The 23290-nt window shown below is 36.2% G+C and overlaps 5 protein-coding genes and 1 long non-coding RNA gene across 10 annotated transcripts; 3 read left to right on the forward strand and 3 right to left on the reverse strand.

Annotated features, from left to right (window-relative positions):
• Positions 1-987: 987 nt before the first annotated feature.
• LOC8284290 (probable folate-biopterin transporter 7) lies at positions 988-3372 on the reverse strand. Of its 2 annotated transcripts, none has more exons than XM_015722266.3 (2): positions 2975-3372; positions 988-2317 (listed from the first exon to the last, which is right to left on the reverse strand). In XM_015722266.3, the coding sequence occupies exons 1-2, from the start codon at positions 3168-3170 to the stop codon at positions 1257-1259; spliced, it is 1257 nt and encodes a 418-aa protein (XP_015577752.1). In that variant the 5' UTR covers positions 3171-3372; the 3' UTR covers positions 988-1256. The 2 variants fall into 2 exon arrangements, with proteins under 2 accessions (XP_015577752.1, XP_002524032.1); XM_002523986.4 differs by having other exon boundaries at positions 2897-3360.
• A 723-nt stretch (positions 3373-4095) lies between these two features.
• On the reverse strand, positions 4096-8134 carry LOC8284289. Its single transcript, XM_002523985.4, has 8 exons — positions 7457-8134; positions 6819-7342; positions 6192-6242; positions 5995-6102; positions 5027-5122; positions 4756-4854; positions 4607-4666; positions 4096-4515 (listed from the first exon to the last, which is right to left on the reverse strand). The coding sequence occupies exons 1-8, from the start codon at positions 7959-7961 to the stop codon at positions 4450-4452; spliced, it is 1509 nt and encodes a 502-aa protein (XP_002524031.2). The 5' UTR covers positions 7962-8134; the 3' UTR covers positions 4096-4449.
• A 953-nt stretch (positions 8135-9087) lies between these two features.
• On the forward strand, positions 9088-12781 carry LOC8284288 (pentatricopeptide repeat-containing protein At5g14770, mitochondrial). 2 transcript variants are annotated; one of them, XM_025158220.2, is made up of 3 exons: positions 9088-12185; positions 12312-12547; positions 12689-12781. In XM_025158220.2, the coding sequence occupies exons 1-2, from the start codon at positions 9326-9328 to the stop codon at positions 12440-12442; spliced, it is 2991 nt and encodes a 996-aa protein (XP_025013988.2). In that variant the 5' UTR covers positions 9088-9325; the 3' UTR covers positions 12443-12547; positions 12689-12781. The 2 variants fall into 2 exon arrangements, with proteins under 2 accessions (XP_025013988.2, XP_025013987.2); XM_025158219.2 differs by having other exon boundaries at positions 9088-12547.
• A 128-nt stretch (positions 12782-12909) lies between these two features.
• Positions 12910-13816, forward strand: LOC112535582. The gene is made up of 3 exons (XR_003079678.2): positions 12910-12979; positions 13093-13216; positions 13292-13816. It is a non-coding gene; the product is annotated as an uncharacterized LOC112535582 (long non-coding RNA).
• A 370-nt stretch (positions 13817-14186) lies between these two features.
• Positions 14187-18131, reverse strand: LOC8284287 (maltose excess protein 1, chloroplastic). 2 transcript variants are annotated; one of them, XM_015722242.3, is made up of 9 exons: positions 17465-18131; positions 17182-17355; positions 16747-17037; positions 16563-16652; positions 16168-16269; positions 15962-16080; positions 14934-14996; positions 14744-14843; positions 14187-14641 (listed from the first exon to the last, which is right to left on the reverse strand). In XM_015722242.3, exons 1-9 carry the CDS (start codon positions 17681-17683, stop codon positions 14615-14617), a joined length of 1185 nt encoding a protein of 394 aa, XP_015577728.1. In that variant the 5' UTR covers positions 17684-18131; the 3' UTR covers positions 14187-14614. The 2 variants fall into 2 exon arrangements, with proteins under 2 accessions (XP_015577728.1, XP_015577727.1); XM_015722241.3 differs by having other exon boundaries at positions 14782-14843; positions 17465-18113.
• A 970-nt stretch (positions 18132-19101) lies between these two features.
• On the forward strand, positions 19102-22229 carry LOC8284286 (septin and tuftelin-interacting protein 1 homolog 1). Of its 2 annotated transcripts, XM_048369951.1 has the most exons (2): positions 19468-19609; positions 19713-22229. In XM_048369951.1, the coding sequence occupies exon 2, from the start codon at positions 19804-19806 to the stop codon at positions 22000-22002; it is 2199 nt and encodes a 732-aa protein (XP_048225908.1). In that variant the 5' UTR covers positions 19468-19609; positions 19713-19803; the 3' UTR covers positions 22003-22229. The 2 variants fall into 2 exon arrangements, with proteins under 2 accessions (XP_002524028.1, XP_048225908.1); XM_002523982.4 differs by having other exon boundaries at positions 19102-22229.
• The last annotated feature ends 1061 nt before the right edge of the window (positions 22230-23290 follow it).

Below are 23290 nucleotides of genomic sequence, written 5' to 3' on the forward strand. Positions count from 1 at the left end.
TGTATATTCTGATACGTTTTGTGCTAATTAGATTTTGTATTATTTTTAGTGTGATAAATTTTGCCAGCAGTATTATACTTGATGGGTTGATAGCTTGCTGACGGTAGATAGCATGCTCTCATGTTTTCAGTAGTCATGATGGTGTTCTTTTCAGCTTTATGATTGATGCCTGAGCCTGAGGCACACTTTGCTTTAACAAAGCAGAGACTGGCTTCTCTTTTGCTCTTTTCTACATTGAATCTTATCAATTGTTTATTGCTGGTTGAAGTTGGGCACAGAACTATGTGATCTGAATCAGAGTCTCATTTTATGAAATGGGAAGTTATGACATTCTTAATTGAACTAAGTGTGGCAAATTGCTGTGTGCATATAACAGTTAAGTGGGTTGTGATGTTTTATTTGTTTGTGCAGGCGTGCACACGCAATAATGTTTTCTGATGTTAACTATGAGATTGATATTCAAAAACTTCTTGTTAGAACACTGCCAAATTGCTTTTTTTGAAAGTGATGGCGTTTATTTTATTTTATAGCTGCCTAACAAATAGCATTCAGTTTCATGCAGATCCCAATTCGTATCTTGTAAAAGAATGGCCTGGTTTAGCATGTCATCTCGGATTATTTTGCTTTATCATATTCGTCACCTTTCTTTCCGCCATACCAAGCAATATCCAGAGAGCAATGAGCGGTATGTTTTCTTTTATCATTCCTTTAGGGAAGGAACTTTCCGCGTTTTAAGAGAATAGAATAAGAGATTTCTTGCGAGCAGACCTCATGACAAAACTACAACAATTACATTATAGCCCTGTTTTAGCCACAAGGCAAGCTTTTCTTTTCCTGTTATGCTGGTAATAAGTCTGGCTTTCATTTCAACACATTTTTTTCTCACTATCTTTTTGGGTTATGGTTTAAATTATTGTCGTACTGGCTTTTCTTCAGGTTCTACTCACAGTAACCATAGAATAACATACGCAGCATTTCACTAGGGTCTAAATCAAAAAAGCATTTACATTTACATTTCCATTCAGACGGAAAAGAAGTCACTGTTGCACATTTTGCACTAAGCAGCTCTTTGAGCATATGATATTTGAAATACATATATGAATTGCTTTACGACTACAACTATATGTTAAACTATATATATTATTTGTTAATCAATAATTTAAGAAGAATGCGACAGAAGAATATATATATATATATATGTATTCTAAAGCCCCCTACAAAAAAAAGAAGTCATTTGAATCTCCAAACCAGTCTGACTACTCATTCTTCTTCCAAGTTTTGGGCTTCTTATCATCCGGCACACATGATGACCAATAAATTGGCAAAAGTGTACATACTGCCTGTATCAGAAGCGCGCGGGGAAACCCTGAAAAATCATCTCCCGTGACCCCAACATATGATGCAAGTGCAACACCAAGATATCCACTCACTATGAATGCAAGGGCTATAGCAGATGCCACAAGTGCCATTAAAGATCCCTCACATCCTGGTGGGCAGAGCTGTGCTATTACAACATTGAAAGGCAGAATCTTAAAAAAGAACAGAACTTCTAAAAGTCCTGAGAAAACTACAACATACAGTGAATCTGGCACCCCCATATTTCGATAGAATCCCTTCACAAACAACACATCAGAAACCATGAACACTGCCATTGTTGCCTGAATAGCCGCAATTAGTTTCCTTGCTGGAATAGTTTTCAAATGACTATTGTAGACAGCACTCCATAAAAGCATTGCAGCTTGACCAAAAACCTTAGAAATCCCTAGTAAAGATGAATCAATTTTTAAATGTTGTGTTTGATAAAAGAACATGGTTCCGGTCAGCACTGGAATTATAGCATAAGACGCAGCAAACCATGATATTGAATAAGCAATCTCAGGTTTCTTTAGTGCAAGAGAGAGCTGCGAAAGCTGTCTCCTAATCCCAACATTAGATGAATTTTTGGGGAGATTAAGAGACCTTTCCCGAACAAAAATTGTTATAAAAAACTGAAGAGCAAGTATAAGGCTGAAAAAGAGAAACATAACTTGAGGGGAGAACCTAGTAATAGCAATACCGCCTAGAAGGTTCCCAAGCACACCACCAGCAGAGGAAGCCATCCAAACAAATGACTGGAGCTCATCTGTGGAAGGTGATTGTGATTTTTTAGAAGAGGAAGATGGCTGCTTTCCTAATTCTGCAACAATGGCATCATTTGCAACCTCAGCTATTGAGGCACCAAGATTACTCAGGAGAAGGTATAGGCTGATACAGAAGATTGAGAGGCTTGAAGGTGGCATAATTGCAAGAGCTAGCCACGAGACTGCTTGCAAGAAAGCTGAAACAACAAAAGAGAAATAAGTTCAGTTAAGAGTAGAAATTTAGATAAAAATGCGAAAATTAGAACGCAAAATATCACAGATATAACCAAATCTGTCAACTTTTTGGCGTGCTTGTGATTTCCATCAATCACAAACAAATAGTTTCGACCCATTATTTCTCAACTTGCAGACTCCCTTAATCAAATGGTTGCATCTCAATACAGATTTGAAAGAGTAATTAGATTGTCCAGTGGATTTGATAATCATATTCTGTATTGGAAAATTGCACATGACTGTTTAAAACACTATACTAACTTACAGAATTCATATAAAAGAAGAGGAATTAGCCGCCAGAATTTAGGCAGCACCGACTAGTATGATCTTGAAAAGAAAAAAGAAAATGCAACGCAAAATTCTAGATGTGAATAAAAGCTGTGGAGACTCAGATTTGTTCACAAAAAGTTTAGAAAGATACATACATATGTTATAAGATACAATTATTAAAGAAAAAGAAAAGAAGAGTCACAATAATGAATTTATTAAACAAGGAGCGGATAAAGAGAGAGAGAGGCTTTGAGATTGACAAATGAACTCACCGCCAAAGGCAATATAAGGAATACGATGCTGGCCAGAGATATAAACAGCATCAGAAACGACGCCGTAGAAAGGCTTACCAACCATAGGAAGGTTAGCAGAATTCTGAAGAAGCTGAAGAGTGGAAGGGGCAACATTTAAGCCATCTTTCAAGAAAAAGTTAACCGCCATCCATGGAAAGCACCTGAATCCTTGAACCCAGAACCCGATACCCAGTATTTCTCGGATCGGGTTCCTACGACCCGGAGAAGAAGGAGCAGGTGATGAAGATACCATTTTTGAGTGTAAATGTAAAATGGACAAAGAGAAGATGCAGGTTTTGTGTGTGGCTTTAATATTAACGGGTGCGATCGGTGGAGGACACGTGGAAGGGAACTGTATGGGTGTGTTTTTTCTTGTCTTAACATCAGATCTGCACTTGTTGTTGGGATGCGTGGCAATTTAGGACGGTACTCCCCTCCATATAATGACTTCTTGGAAAATTTCTGCTTATATTCTATTATTTAAATAAATTATAATTTCAAAATAAATAAATAAATAAACATTTACACTTATGTTTTACCTATATTGTCTTTGTCAATAGGTAATTTTGATTATTATAGGCGACAATCACAAGGAACAATATAACAATATCACATCAAAAATCTGCTTCTACAATAAGTCGAAGTACAAAAATGATAGAAAAGAAAATCTAAAACTAATAAATCATAAAACATGAAGTAGAAAGAAAATGGACTGTTATTCTAAAAATCAGTCAGCTTTGCCGAAAGGGTGTGATCCCCTGCTACTAGAATACAAACTAACTTTACGGGCGCTGGAAGAAACAGAATGTCATTGGTCGGTACGCCTACATAACGGGCTAGGATAAAAAGGGGTTTGCTTTATCACTTTTCTTCTCTTTTGCTTAATAAAGGAACAACTTTTATTATTAATAAACATCAAATATCAGTGGGTACTCATGCTGTTAAAAGTTGAAGAATAATATTCATCAACAGCATAAGTTGCCACTTCCAGATGAAATGAAACATGCAGTTCTGAGTTTTTTTTTTTTTTTTTTTTAAATGAAAAAAAGAAGAAGAAGAAGAAGAAGAAACATTAATGTCAGTTGCCACCTAACACAGGGTTCCATATGAGATGAAACATGTGATGCTGCTATAGAAAGATCATCAAACATGCTCCTGTTTTAGTGAAAAGAAAGAACTTCAATGTACTTCTCTTAAAATAACATTGGACAAAAACCATTCTTGACAATTTTGAACTTGGCGAGTTTTGTCTATCTATTTATTTCCTGTGATGGCCAAAATACATTACCAATCCATCTGAAAATACTGCTACAAGATCTGAAAACTAACCCAGGAGCAGATTGAGAAAAGCAAAAACTGAGAGAAGCAATGATTATGGTAGCAAATATGCCAAACTACCATGTTCAAGAAAGAAAAAAAAAAAGAATCAAATATAGGACAAAAAGAAAAAAGAAAAAGAAGAACTTTATCCTCATGGACCTCATCTACTCTGCAAATGATATTCAAATTCAAGAGAATATAGCATAGTGCCATTACAGCAAATACTTCTCGACCACGGTTCTGCCAAACTTCTCTTGAACATCCTTTGGAGTTTCAATCTGGAAAGTGCAAAGACAAAAACATCAATGCAAAACAAAAAAAAAAAGAAAAGAAAAAGATTTCCATCACATATCAAATTGCATCACTTACACTATTCAAAGCATTGAAAACAGCCTTAACAGTGTTATGAGGATTCCTCGAGCCAATTACCTGGAAAAGAAAAAGGTTTGAGCTTTCAACAAAAAATCAACATTACAGGTAATAAACTAGTGAGACAATTAGCTTTACAAGCCCATCACCTTCGATTTGACATTTTTGAAACCAGCTAAATTCAATATGGTTTGAACAATTCTTCCTGCTTTCATACCCGTTCTAGTTGAGGCTGGCCAGAGATACACCTATGGGGAATAGACAAATAGAAAATCAGTGAAGCAAAAAGTAGGTGCACATGCATGTTCTATTTGTGATTGTGTGTGCATGTGTGAGTTTGTGTGTTTGTGTGCATGTGTGTTTGTGTGCAACAGATACCAGAAAAGATGATGGAGGTAGAGTTAAACAAAATAAAGTTACCTTAGTTTTCTTATATGTTGTCTGTATTGCATGTGCAATTGTGTGCTCCTCGTGCCGTTCTACGTAGTGGAGGTTTTGAAAGCATTTCTCATATGCCTGTTAATTACAAACACAAGTTTTTTTAAAAATTCAATGTGATTTTCTTTGGATAGATGCACATAGAATAACTTAACAAACTATGCAAGTAAAACTAAAAGATCCTGAAGCAGTAAATTGAATTTCCAGGATAACAGAAAAAAGGAGGGCATAGTAGAACTTCTTTCTGTTGGCAAAACCATCACTATATGACAAACTTACTGTGCATTCCTAAAAGTAGCTTATTGTGTGACTTAGAAATAGTGTAGTCAAGAGAAGACTTATCTGCCTAACTAGCAGAGATCAGTATGAGTAACAACGAGGGACTATATAAATGAAATGTGAAAAACATTTACTCTGTCAAGGCCGAAGGAAGTGAATGATTAGACTATAATATGGTAGGATCTTTCAAGCTAAGAAAGGTCGACATAATAGTCACTGGGATAATGACGTAGTAAGATAAACAATATGAACAACAGTAAAATGTAGATTTCAAAATAGCAAGTCTATATTACTTCTAAACGTAAGCAGTGAATCTACTTCAGATCATCAACAATAAACATCTCTTACTAAACCTAAAAATTGGCAGAATCATTTTCCAATGAGGGCTTGCTACTTCGGATCAGTTTATCTAATTCTAGGTCTCTTTACTCAGCAGAGATCCCTTTTGTTTTAGAAAGCAGAGCTGGAATTTGAGAATAAAAGCAAAATAAGAAGAAATTCTATGAAAGGAGACTCAACCAAAGTAACCTTCACACCTAGGAATCACAAAATACACGCATATTATAGTCACATTAGCAGGCAAACAGATCATGCCATAAGACCAATATAATCATGAAAATAATTTCCTTTTATTAAAAAAAGAAAAAAGACAGATATTACCATTAAATTACCTTCTGAAGTGCCACAGGAACAGCTGGACCTTTAGCTTTAGCAAAACCAACAACACCATGATAATTTCCACAAGCTAAGATAGCAGTGTACTTGACCACTTGTCCTCCCTAGTTGCACAAAATTTCAGAAAATGAAGCAAGCATTATGTATAGAGCACTCTCGAATCAAAGAGAACACAAAGGCAAGGCAGCAATACCTTTGTAACTTTACAAGTTCGATTCACATCTATCAATTTCACGTCAAAGCCCTGCAATAATTAATAGCAATTTAAGTTAACATGCAAATCATAAGAACTGATTAATGCAAACGCAAAGTGATTTCTAAAAGGCAGCAGAGTACATGATATATCTCAAATGTACAGACACAAAGGACAAAACTTATAAGCAGTTACTGAATGATGCATAGTAGCACTATCTCACCGCTTAAAAAAACACAAATGACCTCAAACACATCCACCACCAGATACAGTTCAAATATTAGGTACTGAGTATGAAGCACCAAACATACAGAATTCATTAGTTTAGGAAAACAAATAATGACATATATAACATTATAGATGAGCACCAAAAATTGAAGAAAAGATTCTCAAAATCCCAACCACAGTATTCATAATCAGCACAATTATTAAGTTTAAAAGACAGCTAAATGCAGTGTAGATGATGCAGCAAAGAGTATTTCTTCTTCAATAAGCCAAAGTTAAAAAGTAGGTAGTAAGCACTAAGCACAGCACCTAAACTTCTGCATCTCAACATTAAACTACAAAGCATCTTGCTAATATGAAGCTATAATAATATTGTATCAAGCAGGAACTAAGAGTACTTACCTTTCTATACATTGGCCTTCTTTTCTTTTCCGTCAAAGAATTTCTCTCCTCTGCAAGATCTCTGATCTCCTCCTCAAGAAGCTTCCCCTTCTTTCCGAAGGTATGATCTAACTCAGCTAACTTCTCTTCAAGTTGCTTATCTATAGCATTGAGCTTCTCTAGCAATATATCATCCCTTTCCTTCATGTCATCAAACTCCTCTACATCATCATCAGACCCACCTTGTATCATTTGCTTTTCTCTTTCAAATCCAGCATTATTCATGATATCAACATTAGAGCCAACTTGTGCATGCTGGATAACTCCATAATTAGCTGGAATATTAGGATCATAAGCTTCCTTCCACTCCACCAATCTCATTGCCCTATTTAATTTCTGTTGAAGAATAAATTTATCCTTGCCTTCTGCTACTTTTAAGCGATTCATCAACTCACCAATAACCCTATATTCAGGTCTAAGCTTAAAATGTTTTTCTTCGAATTTATCAATTCTATTCATCCATTTGAAAGCATCATCAAGTGTCTCTGTTAATCAATCAAAACAACAAGGAAAAGAAATAGTCACAACCCATAAAATCATTTAATGTATGCATTAAAATTAATCACAATAAGGAGAAGAAAGCAAGCATTTTTAACTACCAGAAGCAACAAAATTGTCAAGCAACTTTGTATGCTTTTCATGCTTTTTCTTGAAAAGTTCAAACCGTTTTGTCAATGCTTCTCTTCCAAATCTTTCATCATCATCGTCGCTCTCCGAGTCAGATGGCTCTTCACGAAGATTCAAATCACCTTTAAAAGGCTTTAGCTTCTCCTTCTCTAACTTGTCAATCAATAGGCCCACTCCCATATAATCCTCTTCATCTTCTTGATCAATATCCTTAGTGTCTAATCCAGTTCTCTTTCTTGCCTCTCTTTCGCGCTGTTTTTCGCGTTCGAGTTCTGCTAGGAGGTCTTTAATGACACGGTCGGAGGCAGCAGGGGAAGTAGAGAAGTGGGTTTTTGAAGAATTGAAAAATGGGGCTGTTTGGGTGGGGGGAAACTGCGAGAAAGTTGAGATTTTACGGGAAAGTTGAGGGATAAATGGTTTTTTAGGTTTTTTGAGAGATTGGTAGAGCAAAATGCGGGACCAAGATTTGGGTATCATTTTGTAGGTGTATGTTATTGGATCATTTCACGAAAGTCTCCTTCAATAAGAAAAAAAAGAAGGAAATGGAGAGAAAATTTTGGAAGGAGGAGCAATTAGGGTTTTTCTAGTTCAAAAGTCTTAACCCCTAACTAATTGAAAAAAAGAAAAAAGAAAAAAAAGAAGCTAATTACTAAAACGTTCTTAAAGTTTTCCTTAATATATAATTAGGTACCTATTCTTCCAATAATAACACAATCTTTATATTGAAATTTATTAATCTATTATCTATTGCATTTAAACTAAACTTTTATTTATTAATTCTTAAATGAATTTTATGGACTTATTGTTTTTCAGTTTCTACTGCTAAAATCATAAATATTTTAATAGTATTTTTAATTTTTAGATATCTATTAATTTTTATTCACTTTATCTTCATATTTTCTTTATCAATTAAATTGACTTTATCCTAATATCTATTATATATTTTTTATCATGTCTAATTTATTTTAGAATTAATTTTAAGTAGATTTGAGAATTCCTATTTTTTTAAAGTTCCCTAGCTCAAATAAAAAGAAAAAAGATCTTATATAGAAAACTTATATAATTTTAACTGTGGACTAAAATTTGAGAAAAAAATTAATTTGAATAACTAGATTGGGCTAATTAAACTCTTAACATTGCACAAGACTTTGAACTCAATAAACTTGGACCAAAAAAAAAAAATTGAATCCACTTGAATCTAGATTAAATTTATCTATAAGCTATTTTTTAACTTCTTTTGCTGCATAACACTTTAATTATTCAAATTCTCCTTCAATATAAGAACGGCTAGTGATAAAGAAAAAAATAGCTAAATCTTTTTTCTGAGTATTTGCAATTTGAACTAAAAAGCCTAAAAGAAAATTAGTTTTAACAAATTCTTATTTGATTTGACAATTTCGTTTCAATGCGATCCAATTTCTTGCAATTGATTCTATTATGTGTGAATTGTGAAAGCTAGTAACTACAGCCACATTACATAAATTTTAATAATCAGTTTATATTTTTTTAAAGAGAAAAATCAGTTTATATTTGATGACATGAAGAATAGGAATTAAATTGCCATTAAATAAACTTTAAGGGTGTTTTATTGATTAGCCCAAAAAGAAAAGAAAAAAGAAAAGAAATGGCTCATCTGGTAGAGACGATGTCGTTTGTCCGAAACGCAGGGACACGCCCTGCCTTCTTCTTCCTTGGAGAGCTTCCTTGGTTACTCAAGGAGGCTGCAGACACAGAGCCATGCCAGCTATACACAGGGAGAAGCCAATCAAATCAAAGTAAGAGAGAGAGAGAGAGAGAGAGAGAGAGAGAGAGAGAGAGAGAGAGTGAGTGTGTGTGGAATTATGATAAAGCATTTAAAGAACCGGACAAAAGCCTTCTCTCCCTCAAATTTTCTCTCAAAATCTTTCACCGTCTCACCAACAAAACACCCTTTTCCCTCCTACACAAAGCCCCACAAAGACCCAACATTCCTGAAATCCTCTTGTGGTTTTCAGTATATGCACACAAATACAACTCCACCGTCAAGATCATATCTTTATGCTTCATTTTTTTGTACTCTAATACACCTATACTTGACCTGCGGTAGACTTTCAAAAGCTACAGACACATTTTATGACATGAGAAAACATAATATTGTTCCAACTTTGCTTCTCTGGAATCAGCTCATTTACCATTTCAATGCCTTCGGGCTGGTCTCTCAGGTATGTGATATCTATACTGAGATGTTGTGTTCTGCAGTTCCGCCTAATGTTTATACCCACAATGTATTGGTACATGCTTGGTGTAAGATGGGTAATTTAATTTTAGCTTTAGATTTGCTTAGGAATGTTGATGTCGAGGTTGATACAGTTACCTATAATACTGTCATTTGGGGGTTTTGTCAGCATGGTTTGGTTAATCAGGCATTTGGGTTTTTGTCAATTATGGTAAAGAAAGATACGTGCTTTGATACTATTACTTGTAATATATTGGTTAAAGGCTTTTGTAGAATTGGGTTGGCTAAGTATGGAGAAAGGATTATGGATAATTTGGTTAGTGGAGGGACTTGTAAAGATGTTATTGGCTTCAATACGCTGATTGATGGGTATTGTAAAGCAGGAGAGATGAGTTTGGCGCTCGACTTGGTTGAAAGAATGAGAAAAGAGGGTTTGTTGTCTGATATTGTTAGTTATAATACTTTGATCAATGGTTTTTGCAAAAGAGGTGAGTATGACAAAGCGAAGAGTCTACTTCATGAGATTTCAGAGTCTAGAGGAGTTAAAGATAGTGTATTTTTTAATATTGATGATAGAATCAAGAAGGATGATAATCTGAATTTGGAAGCAGATCTCATCACTTACACCACTATCATAAGCACATACTGTAAGCAGCATGGGCTTGAGGAAGCACGTGCGTTATATGAAGAAATGATTATTAATGGATTCTTGCCTGATGTAGTTACTTATAGTTCCATTGTAAATGGCCTTTGCAAGGATGGGAGGTTATCAGAAGCACAAGAACTGCTAAGGGAGATGAAGAAGATGGGTGTGGATCCTAATCATGTGGCTTATACTACTCTCATTGATTCATTATTTAAAGCAGGGAGTGCTTGGGAAGCTTTTGCCTGTCAAAGTCAATTGGTGGTCCGTGGGATGACCCTTGATTTGGTTATGTGCACCACATTGGTCGATGGGCTTTTCAAGTCTAGCAAGCCCAAGGAAGCAGAGGACATGTTCAGGGCACTTTCAAAACTCAATCTTATTCCAAATAGTATTACTTACACAGCATTGATTGATGGATATTGCAAGGTAGGAGACATGGAAAGAGTGGAGTCTCTTTTGCAAGAAATGGAGGAGAAACATATCAATCCCAATGTCATCACGTATTCTTCTATCATAAATGGATATACAAAGAAAGGAATTCTAGATGAAGCTATTAATGTTATGAAGAAGATGCTAGATCAAAATATTATTCCAAATGCTTATGTTTATGCTATACTAATTGATGGATATTGCAAGGCAGGTAAACAAGAAATTGCTACTGATCTCTATAATGAAATGAAATTGAGTGGACTGAAAGTAAACAATGTTCTATTTGATGTTCTGGTAAACAACTTGAAAAGAGGTAAAAGAATGGATGAAGCTGAGGAATTACTTAAAGATGTGACTTCTAGGGGCTTGTTGCTTGATCATGTTAACTATACATCTCTAATGGATGGCTTCTTCAAGGCAGGAAAGGAGTCAGCTGCTCTAAACATGGTTGAAGAAATGACTGAGAAAAGTATACCATTTGATGTTGTTACGTACAATGTACTAATAAATGGTCTCTTAGAACATGGAAAATATGAAGCAAAATCTGTTTATAGTGGAATGATAGAGATGGGTTTGGCTCCGAACCAAGCTACATATAACATCATGATTAAGGCATACTGCAAACAGGGGGAACTAGACAATGCCCTTGAACTGTGGAATGAGATGAAGAGCCATAAGATAATGCCAAGTTCAATAACTTGCAATACCCTAGTAGTAGGACTTTCTGAAGCTGGTGAAATCGAAAAAGCAATGAATGTTTTGAATGAAATGTCGGTTATGGGAATTCATCCCAACCTGGTCATCCATAGGGTTCTTCTTAACGCATCTTCAAAAAGTGGAAAGGCCAATGCAGTCTTGCAAATGCATGAGCAACTTGTTGATATGGGACTTAAAATCAATCAAGAAGCTTATAACAATCTGATTGTTGTCTTTTGCAGGTTGCGTATGACTAAAAAAGCCACTTCAGTGTTGAAATACATGATTAGGGATGGGTTTGTAGCAGATACGGTCACTTATAATGCCCTCATTCGTGGGTACTGTGAAAGCAGTCATGTCAAGAAGGCGTTGGCCACCTATACTCAGATGTTAAATGAAGGAGTTTCTCCAAATATTGTTACATACAATCTTCTTCTAGGCGGTCTTTTAGGAGCCGGTTTAATGGCAGAGAGAGATGAATTATTTGATAAAATGAAGGAAAATGGCTTGAACCCGGATGCTTCAACATACGATACTTTGATCTCTGGATATGGTAAGATTGGAAATAAGAAGGAATCCATAAGGCTGTACTGTGAAATGGTTGCACAAGGCTTTGTTCCCAAAACTAGCACATATAATGTGCTTATTAGTGATTTTGCTAAGGTGGGAAAGATGGACCAGGCTAGAGAGCTTCTGAATGAGATGCAAGTGAGAGGTGTGCCCCCAAGTTCTTCCACTTACGATATATTAATCTGTGGATGGTGCAATTTATCTAAACATCCTGATCTAGATAGGACTTTGAAAAAGATATACCGAACTGACGCAAAAAATTTAATCACAGAGATGAATGATAAAGGGTTTGTCCCATGCAAAAGTACAATTGCTTGTATCAGTTCTACCTTTGCTAGACCAGGAAAGATGCTTGACGCTGAGAAGCTGCTAAAGGAAATGTATAAAAGAAAGAGTGTTTAGTAGAGGACAGAAACAGAAGACAACTGTAGCCAGCCCTTTCTGTGACAGTGGACATACGTATTGTTATGCTGCTCCATGCTCTCAAATGCAGAGATAGGTGTACTGGTATGCCTTTTACAACCATTGCTTTAAATTGTGTTTTTACAGTTTTTCACATGCTAATGTAATTCTTCAAATAAACTTTGCCTAACTGCATCAAACCCTTAACTTAATTCTTAGTCCATTATGTCTCCTGTCTGAGTACAGTACTGGGAAGCAAAGGCAAAAATGTGTTGCACTACCATTTTGAGCTGTAAAGCAGACTGCGGAACTAAATTCATCCTTCTGAAAATGGAGACAGGCAAGTTAAGTTAGATGAACGTAACAGAGTTGCTATTGTCATCATGAATTGGTATCTTGTTCAGCTGTTTGATGGGATCTTGGGGATTCAGTATTCAGACTAATTAGAGTTTTTGGTTGGTCTGTCATTGTAGGTTCCAAATGATGAGGGCCTGAGCAGTTTGTATAGCTGATAGTGCAATGATTGTATATGTAAAGGTATGATTCAAAGAACATGGCTCTTTTATTTTGCAGTTTTAAAGCTTGCATATGAATGTCACATGTAAGTGGCACGTCTCGCCTTAACACTGTTTTTTCTTCTCTTTCTTCAGCTAACATGTGCAAGTTAACCAGTGGAAGCCTTCATACTGTATTTCATTATCACTTGGAATCCTTTGCATTGAAGAGGTTGTGTTAGGATGGCTGCTGTTTGATCATTCCCATCAGAACTGACAGGTAAGAAATTAAAACATTATTGTTGGGCAAATTCATTCATGTTCGCTTCTTAGTTGAAATATGATGGTGCATCAGAAGAGCCTGAAAGAGAAGAAGCGGAAGCAGCAGCAGAAGCAGCTGGGTGAGGAGGAAACTGGATGTCATGGAGAAATCTGAAGCTCCATGATTATCACAGAGAAGATTCTCCCTACCCAACTTTTCAGTGTAAACTACTATTGCTATGGTGTAGACGTTGCTGAGTCACCACACCAAGTTGAGATGCTTCAGGCTAAGATTGAGGAGGAATATTATCACACCATAGGGGCTAGCTGCTCTGCAGCTGCCGCCGCCACTGGAACTTCGGGAGGCAGTCCTGAGGATGCGAGAGAAGGTACAATATTCTGGAAAAGAAAGGGAATGTTGAATGTGATATTTTCCCAATTCACGCCTATAAATTAAGAAAGCAGAAGCTACATGAAATGTTTTAGCCAATCTACATAAAATTTATCTGACCCTTTTTCAGAATTGGATCTCCTTGACTGGAAATTTATACTGCTGTTTCTGGATGTTATATCTAGATCAGCAATTTGGTTCCTTCAATTATTGAGCATCTATTTTGCATATCAGAGGACATGAACCCCTCTCTCTCTCCCTCCCCTTTTTTCTATTTTTTATTTTCCAAATTTTATCTCCGGTATCAGTTGTTTTTATTGTGAACCCTCCCTCTCCCTGTCAAACAATAAATATAGCAAAAAGGATTTACACAGTTGTGGTCTGATCAAACAGGGTAGGGATCTTACCCCTTCACAGTCTTGCCATGAGCCAATTGTAAAATTTCCCATGAATTTTTGCTCTTTTCTCGTTGAAAAAGAAAAATTATTGTTCCTTAGCCTTGATTAGAGGTAAGGAATCTCACCGCTGCACTCTACTGTGTGACCTTTATAAATCACAATAATACGGCAGATAAAATATGAAAGAATAAAACAGATAATGATAACAAAATAGCCTTTGATTGAAATAAGAAAATTTATTCCCAGGAAAATTATACATGCCTTACAGGCAGTATGGGACAATAATCCAACTCTGTTTATTACAATCGAATAAGGATAATCAAAGCCTAAATTTCTATAATCATCATATCAATTACTTCCACCAATACTAAAGTGGAAGCACATCAAGTCATTGCCAAACAAACGTTCTCCACCTGGAGCCTCCATGGTTGGGATACTGTGGTTCAGTGGCTGCAATCTTGACCAAGAGCTCACTTCTTAGATGTCTCCATGAATGCATAAGAATAAAGATCATTAGACCTGGTTGATTGCTTATCATTTATGCTTTTCATGAGAGTCCACATTGAAATTCAAGTTGAGCCAACGACCAACTCTTTTAAGGATGTCAGAGGCGAGCTGTGTCCATATACTACAGTGTCTCTCCACAGAGCCATTCCTATTACAAGGAAGAGACGCGTCAGAGATCCTCCTTTGGTAGGAAAAGGAAAAAAAAAAAAGGAGGGACAGAGAAGGTGATGTAAGGGGGATTAATTCACACATTTCTTAACATGAACTGGAGAGGGATAGAGAGTCGACCTATCCATGAAATCAAACCAATTGTTGCCGCGAGAAAGAATTCCTTGCTGATACTGTTGAAACTGGAGTTGCCATAAATTGTCAATTCATATTCAAGCCTCTGCACTAACATCAATAAAAACAAGTGACAACAGTAGATGAATATAACTTACCAATACATGCATAATATATTTCCATATCCATAAAAGAGTGCAGCCCAGGTTGAACCAGTAAACCTGCAATCATCGTTAAACCAGCACCTTCATCAAATGCATAGTTTTTTGTTTTTTGGAGGGGCATAGCTACTATTCATTTATGCATCAACTAGCGAGTTAAAATATCAAATAATCAGAATTGACTTATCAACTACTGAGTTCAATTATCAAAGACACTAGGGATCTAATTTTAGCTATAAAAATTATTAATTGGGACTTGAGATGCATGCATAAATTTGGAGCCCGAGGCAGAGCAAAATTTCTGCAGTCAGCAGTGTATTAACCGTTGAAGTATACCATTCTCCGTGATCTATTCCGTAATAAATGATTAGGGGGCAAAATGAATAACTGATTTTTGACTTCAGAAGAATGATTATTCGGCCCACAAAATTGCTAATGTCATTTTAAAAGCTGATGGCTGCCCTTATTTCTGATTGAAGGCCAAGAACATTATTTAGGGAACTCCCAACAACGAAGTCCCCGCACAAGAATTTTCCAATACCTCATCTTAATATTTATAATCTAGTAGATTAACTAAACATCATCTGACAGTTTTGTCACAATTCCTATTCTCACGGAGAATACGAGACAAAGCTCCTACTACTCTCTATCCAGAAAACACAATGTAGGGGAAGGTTATAGTGTCAATGAATATCATCAGTAAAAGAACAGAAGACTAATGAACAGGAATAAAACATATTAAGAATTATCAGATAATAATGAACCCATCCTTTCTTTCAATTAAGTAAAAGACTGGAAACACTTTGGCAGTTAATACAATTAGCAAGAGCTACTCTAGGAATCAGGTGCTCTCCACTACTCTATAAGCTAATTTGGACAGAATAAGAAATATCCTTCAGAATTTAAACGGGAAGGAAAATAGACTTAACAAAATCTTAGATTTGTGGCACATCTAGTGTATAAATTGCTATAATTTAGATACAAACAAGAAAAGGTTGAGTAGTTGTTGAAGCCAAGAGCATTACCACATAAAATCACGAATGAAGAGAGCACGTGGGACCATTAATCCATTTCCCATCATAGCAAGCAGCATTGAGAAAGCTGATAAGCCTTTAATATTATCAGGACTGAGGAAATTTGTCCACTGAATTTTTAGCATTAGTCTTGGTCAGAAATATATGCAAGGTAAAATCAGTAAGCCAAAATTCAACAGGCAGGAAACAAAGATTACCATTTGCGAAACTGGCATCCACATGAATAGAAGAGTTGCAGTCCATCCAGATAATCCTCCAACAAATTTAGCACCTTTTTCCGAAAGCTTTCCTGTTCTTGCCTGCAAATTTTAGCAGCTGCAAGTCTAAAAGAGTGATAAATTCAAATTTCTATAAAACAATAATCCAAATCTCAGTCAAGTTTCCCACAAAATCAATAGGAAGGATGACACAGAGAGCAAAGAGCTCTCATGAACACCCAACATCTAGTCTAAATAAAAAATTTAGTTTCTCTGAAGAAGGTAAATATTTTGGGCTACTAAAATTATCCAATAAATTGTCCGTGGCTTTAAAATTCTTCTCACACTTCCAAGGTTAAGGATCCGCGCTGGATAACTTATTTTGATAAGCTTACCATTATAACAGCTGCAACAGCTAATACACATGCTATTGACCCTGGCAAGATGCTGTGTGGTATATATGGAACAAATGTAGACCACATGACCTGTGCTCCAATTCAAAAAAAAAATCAGAATTTGTTAACAAAACCCAGAAGCTACAGACACCAGATTCTAAATAGTAGGAGAAAGAAAGAGCACCTGCGGAAGAGCTGTAAGTCCACCAACAGTAATAAAATCTTCCCAAAAGCGCCAGACACCAGCATTAAGCTTGCCAAGGTAATTGAAGAAATTCAAAACCAAACCAGTAGCCACAACTACTGAAGTAGCCACAAAATGAGGTAGAGGCATAGCTTCTGCCATTGCAAGCTGAGAAATAACTATGTAAATAGAAATCACTCCGAGTGTTTGCACCACAATTACCTCCTTTTCTTTCTTCTTCACAAAATAAGAAAGTAATGAAAGATTTCCAAGCAACCCAGTAAACATCCCCTGCATTTAAAACCTTTCATTTCATTAAAAGACAGAAAAGCTTTCAGTCAAATTGAGAAAGATTAATTCCTGATTGAACAATGACCATATCTTTCAGTCAAATTTAGAAATATTAATTCCTGATTGAACAATGACCATACTTACCAGCCATGGTACTGCCAAAAGAGCAGTCTTATTTCCAGCCATTAAATTTTGGGCATTGAGGATAATCTGAGGCATTTGCAGTACTAAAAATGGAATATTTGCAGCTCCTGAGAATTTTGCAGTCCATGAATCCCATTGTTCAAAGGTCCTGCTGCTCTTTATGTTAACTGATCCCTTCGAAAACACCACAAACAAAAAAAAAAGCTTAAAAGTTTCTAAAACAAAAACAAGAACGAAACGGAAGAGAATAAAAAAAAAAAAAGCAATCTGTCAGTTATGTTACCTGATGAAGAGGGCTGGGAACATCAGAGTCAAGAGCAGGAATAGGGCTTAAACGACGGTGAAGTGAAGTCAGAGAGAATTGGGTCTTACAATAAAAAGGCTTAGAAAGAGCAAAAGAAAGAGACTTTGAATGGGGAAGAAAATGGTAATTTGGGCATAAAGAAGAATTATAGGCGGGCGGTGATGAAGCAGCCAAAGGGACTAACAGATACTTAGCCATGTCAAGGAAAAGCTTGCAAAGAGAGAAGAGTTTGATCAGAAAAAAAAAAAAAAAGGAAACAGAAAGAAGAGAGTGGCAGTGTTATAACATAACAAAAGAGTAATGGAGTGGAGGAGAAGGGAGAGTGTAAGATTGGGCGGTGTGGGAATCCCGAAATAACACGTGGAAGGGTTGAATAGATATATATAAATATATTGCTAAGCTGGCAGGGTCAGCCATAGCGGGATGTGAAGCGAGATCCGTGAAAGTTTGTGGGATATTTATTGCGATGCAGTGCAGAGTGAAGCAGAAAAGAAAAGAATTCAAGAAAGGATCCCAATTTTCGAGTGTGCGAGTGGGAGATGAAGGTCCAGCAGTACATTGGATCTTACACTTGAGTAAATCAAGTAGAGTACGGTGACCCATATATTGTGCCTAAGATGGCATCCATACTCGAGTCACTCACCAAGACCACATGACAGGCAGCATGGCGTTCTAGTACCCAGTGTTTGTTTTTCTTTTTTATCCATCCATTATCATCGGTTTGATATATAATACCTTTTAATGTATAAATATTCTTTTAGAACAATGTGATTCTTACGATTCAGATTTGCTAATTTTAGATTATAGTGATCACTTAACTTACCATTAGCAATACATTGATGTATTTATTAACAAAGCATGTATTGTACCATTAAAATTTTAATGACATCATATAATTAGACTCCAAATTATATGTATATATTTTTAATAATTGATGCATACATGCTAGATATTATTATAAAAATAATTTTTAAAATATTTATTTTTTAATTCTCTACCGTTCGAGATTTTCACATGTTTTAATTAATTATACTTTTATTTTTCTTTTAATATTAATTTGATATCTTTTACAAGTTTATCGAGAATAGATCAAAATTTTTCGAATCACATCTATGATAGAAAAATTATTTATTTTAATTTATAGTAATTGATAAAATATTATCATCCCGATTTAAACTTAATTTTGAATGGAATCCAACAATTACTATAGAAAAATATGAATTATTTCTTCTTTTTTTTTTTTATATATTATTATTGCAAAGATTGCCGGTCCCCAAGCTCATCCTATAATAGTGAAATCAGATCCTTAATCATATTCCACGGTACATATACACAACAAAATGTTCAGCAAATGGGGAAATTTCATTTTTTTTTTAAATATTTGTATATTTGCACTATTTTTAATCCAAAAATTATCAAAATATAAACTTTTGAATTCTTTTTCAAAATTTTAATATTTTCATTATAATTCTTACTTGGGTCCCTCCTAAACTAAACAAGCCAATAGAAAAGTTTTTACCACCATTAAATTAACAATTCTTTGCAGATAAAAGATGCGTATAATGTCGCAGCTTGCTGTTGAAGTGTTCTTTTTAGGTTTTTAATCCACTTCTCTTATTGCCTAATACCAAAACCCTAAATTAAGCCCAAGCCCAAGCCCAACACTCACCCGCCTTCAGTTTTCTCCTTCGCATTTCAGTATAGTTTCATTTTCTTTTAATTTTCTTTTTCTTAAATCACCCAGTTTGGTTTTGGTGTATTCCTGCTTCAAAGGTTATTTCTTCGATTCAGTTCTCTGATTCCCACTAGGTTATAGGGTTTTTTTGCTTCTGTCTCTTTCGGATTAAATAACAGAGCTTGTAAAGATGGACGATTACCAAGAAATGGAGAGATTTGGGATGGAGAACGATTTCGAAGATGGGCAATGGATAAACGGCGAATTTTATTACAAGAATCGCAAAGAAAAGCGCAAGCAGACTAAAGACGATGTTTTGTACGGTGTTTTCGCTGATTATTCTGATTCTGACGACGATTATGATGGCGGCTCTTCAAGAAAACGGAAAAAAGACCGTGATTTTGGACGGAAAGCTGACCTGACTAAGCCTGTCAATTTTGTCTCCACAGGTAAAGTCATGCCTAATCAAGAAATTGATATTAGTAATAACAATAATGATAGTTTAAAAGAAGAAACTGTTGATGATGATATGTTTGCCGATGATAATGACAGGGTAGGGTTAGGGGCTGGTTTGGGGTCAGGGCTAGGATTTAGTGCAGGGTTAGGGTTTACTAATAATGGGGTTAAAAAAACTAAAGGAAGCATGGATTCTGATGGTGGTGGTGGTGAGGATGAGGATGAAAAGAACTTTTTGCCGACCGAATTTGGGAGGAGGATAAGAGAGGGGGCGCAAAGGAGAGAGCGAGAGAGATTGGAGAAGAAAGAAAAGGGAGGATTAGGAGGAGGGAGAAGGGAAGTGAAAGGTGGGGATGTTGGGGAGTTTGAGAAGCATACAAAAGGAATTGGGATGAAATTGTTGGAGAAAATGGGGTATAAAGGAGGTGGGTTGGGGAAAAATGAGCAAGGAATTTTAGCGCCAATTGAAGCGAAGCTGAGGCCAAAGAATATGGGTATGGGGTTCAATGATTATAAAGAAACTTCGGCTAAATTGCCACAATTGGAGGAGGAGAAGAAGAGTGTGAGTATAAGTCAGAGCCAAAGTTTGAGTCAGGGGAGAGCAAAGGAGAGGTTGTGGATGAAGGGGAGGAAGAAGAAGAAAGAGGAGTATATAACAGCAGAGGAGTTGTTGGCAAAGAAGGAAGAAGAGGGTTTTCATGTTGTACAAAAGGTGCTTGATATGCGGGGGCCACAAGTGAGGGTTCTGACAAATTTGGATAACTTGAATGCTGAAGAGAAAGCTAGAGAAAATGATATCCCGATGCCAGAACTTCAGCATAATTTGAGGTTGATTGTGGACATGGTGGAAGTTGACATTCAGAAGATTGATAGAGACTTAAGAAATGAGAGGGAGACCGCAATTAGTCTGAAGAATGAGAAGGAGAAGTTGGAAATGGAAGCTGCTCGCCAGAAGAAACAATTGGATAACATGGAGGAAATCATGAATATGCTGAGCTATATTGAGGAACAGAATTCTTCTGGAACCTTGACGTTAGATTTGTTAGCAAAGTGTTTTACTGACTTAAGAAGGAAATTTGCAGACGATTACAAGCTTTGCAACTTGTCTTGCATTGCTTGTTCATTTGCTTTACCTTTGTTTATTAGGGTATTTCAGGGATGGGATCCTCTCAGAAATCCATTGCATGGTTTGGAACTCATAGAGTTATGGAAAAATGTTTTGCAAGGGGATGAAAGTAATGATATATGGGATGTAGGTACACCTTACACTCAGTTAGTATCAGAAGTAGTTTTTCCTGCTGTAAGAATATCTGGCATTAATACATGGGAGCCTAGGGATCCTGAACCTATGCTCAGATTTTTGGAGTCATGGGAGAAGTCATTGCCTGCATCAGTTGTCCAGAGCATATCAGATAATGTGGTCTTGCCAAAGTTGTCTAGTGCAGTGGACTCATGGAACCCTCAGCTGGAGACTGTCCCAATCCATGTTTGGGTGCATCCATGGCTGCCACTGCTGGGACAGAAATTGGAGTATTTATATGAGAAAATACGGATGAAGTTGTCCATGGTTCTTGATCGATGGGAACCAAATGATACATCTGCATACACCATCTTGTCTCCTTGGAAAACTGTTTTTGATTCAGCTAGTTGGGAACGTCTAATGTGTAGATTTATAATTCCTAAATTGGAGGTTGCACTGCAAGGGTTCGAAATAAACCCAGTTGATCAGAAGCTTGATCAATTCTATTGGGTCATGTCATGGGCTTCTGCAATTCCTATACATTTAATGGTTGATATGATGGAGAGGTTTTTCTTTGAAAAGTGGCTGCTAGTTTTGTATCATTGGCTGTGCTCAAGTCCAAACTTACAGGAGGTTCATCAATGGTATATAGGTTGGAAGGGACTCTTTCCACCAGAGCTGCAGGCACATGAACATATTCGGTATCAATTTACTCGCGGCCTTCAAATGATTGATAAGGCCATTGAAGGTATGGAAGTGGTTCAACCTGGTTTGAGGGACAACCTTACTTATCTTAGGGCACAAGAGCAAAGGCAGTTTGAGGCTCAGCAGAGAGCTGCAGTACATGCAAAGCAGCAATCTGCGATGGGTATGGCAAGCACATCCCAGGCAGACAGTATGGGTGCTGGCCCTCAGATGACTTTGAAAGAAGTTGTTGAGGCCCATGCACAACAACATGGATTGCTATTCAAACCTAAATATGGCAGGACATTCAATGGGCATCAAATTTATGGCTATGGTAACATAAGCATTTATGTGGACTCTGTACATTTACGGTTGTATGCCCAGAAGGATGAAGATTGGTTCCTGACAAGTCTTGATAAGTTGCTTGAGATGCATAACAAATCTTTTACAAAGAGACGGTGAGATTTGAGCTCCTGGGGAGTTTTTGGGTTGTGGAACCGTGTCTTGAAAAGCAGGCGATGCTTTTTAGTGAATATAGGCTGTACGCATCAGGCATAAATTATTAACAGCTTAGCTTTTTGTATTCTTTATGTGTATTAGGGACAGGGCTTTTTGTTGTAAGAAAAGAAAAGTTGAACTGATCTTTGTGGACATTACCTTAGTTATTATGCATTACTCTGATTTGTGTACATTTACATTTCTTAGTTGGTTGTTCCTGTAATTATGTTTTGCCAATTGCCTGGACAAGTTTCACGATAGTATCTTCTTTCTCTCAATCTGGCTTACATTGAAACTTCTGTTGCTTTCTGTTACCAATCTATTTTTTTAATCTTTTTGTTGCCAAGTTTTACTTTCTTTTTCTTATTATTTCCTATCATCCTGACTTGCGTTGTTCCAATTCGGGTTAGTGACCCAGAGACAGAAGGCATCATACTTGTTTCTGCTAACTTGATAGAAGTGTGTGAACGTTCCTTCCAACTTCTAAAGCTTGTTCTGGCCTAACCAATAGTTGGAAAGCTCGAAGATTTATTATTTTAAACCTTGCAGGGATGCAAGATGGAGAAACCATGTAAGATGGCTGCGGGCATGTTACGAAGTGTATTATATTCAACAAGGGATCATGTATTGTTGGATATGAGAAAGTTTTAATTTAATAGAGATTTTAGTATTTTTTTTTTAGATTTAATACTTAATTTTGTAGATAAAATTATATATATTATATAAATAAGATTTGATGATATAAAATAATGATGCAGTAAACTGGTATAAAATAGTACCATAATTTTTTATCACTATGTATAGGTTATTTCTATATAGAATATCATTATAGAGATATTTTTCTTAGTATCATTTATAGACATCCATCGGCAACAAATAGCTAGATTTGGGTAGCGCGTTTGGATCCGCGAAGGCAATCGCTCGGATGTTCCCCTAACCCAACTCACACGCGTTTCATAACTATCTGGCACAACAGGAAAATGTACGTAAAATAGGGTTTCAGCTTCAGGGAATGCGCATGATATTCTCTTTACAATCTCCTGGCATTGATCTCTCTATAAATGAATCTGCCATTGCAATAATTTATTCAACTTTGGCTTTGGCTATGCACATTTCTTGAAAGTAAGAATTGGAGGAACTCAAGTCATCTGTTCCAACTTACATTTGATTTGGTTTCCTCCAATATCTTATCTTCAGATGTTTCGTGCAAAAAAAATATCACTATAAAAACATTGCCATGGATGTTGAAAGT

The sequence above is a fragment of the Ricinus communis genome, chromosome 10, assembly GCF_019578655.1.
Source record: "Ricinus communis isolate WT05 ecotype wild-type chromosome 10, ASM1957865v1, whole genome shotgun sequence".
NCBI classification, from domain to species: domain Eukaryota; kingdom Viridiplantae; phylum Streptophyta; class Magnoliopsida; order Malpighiales; family Euphorbiaceae; genus Ricinus; species Ricinus communis.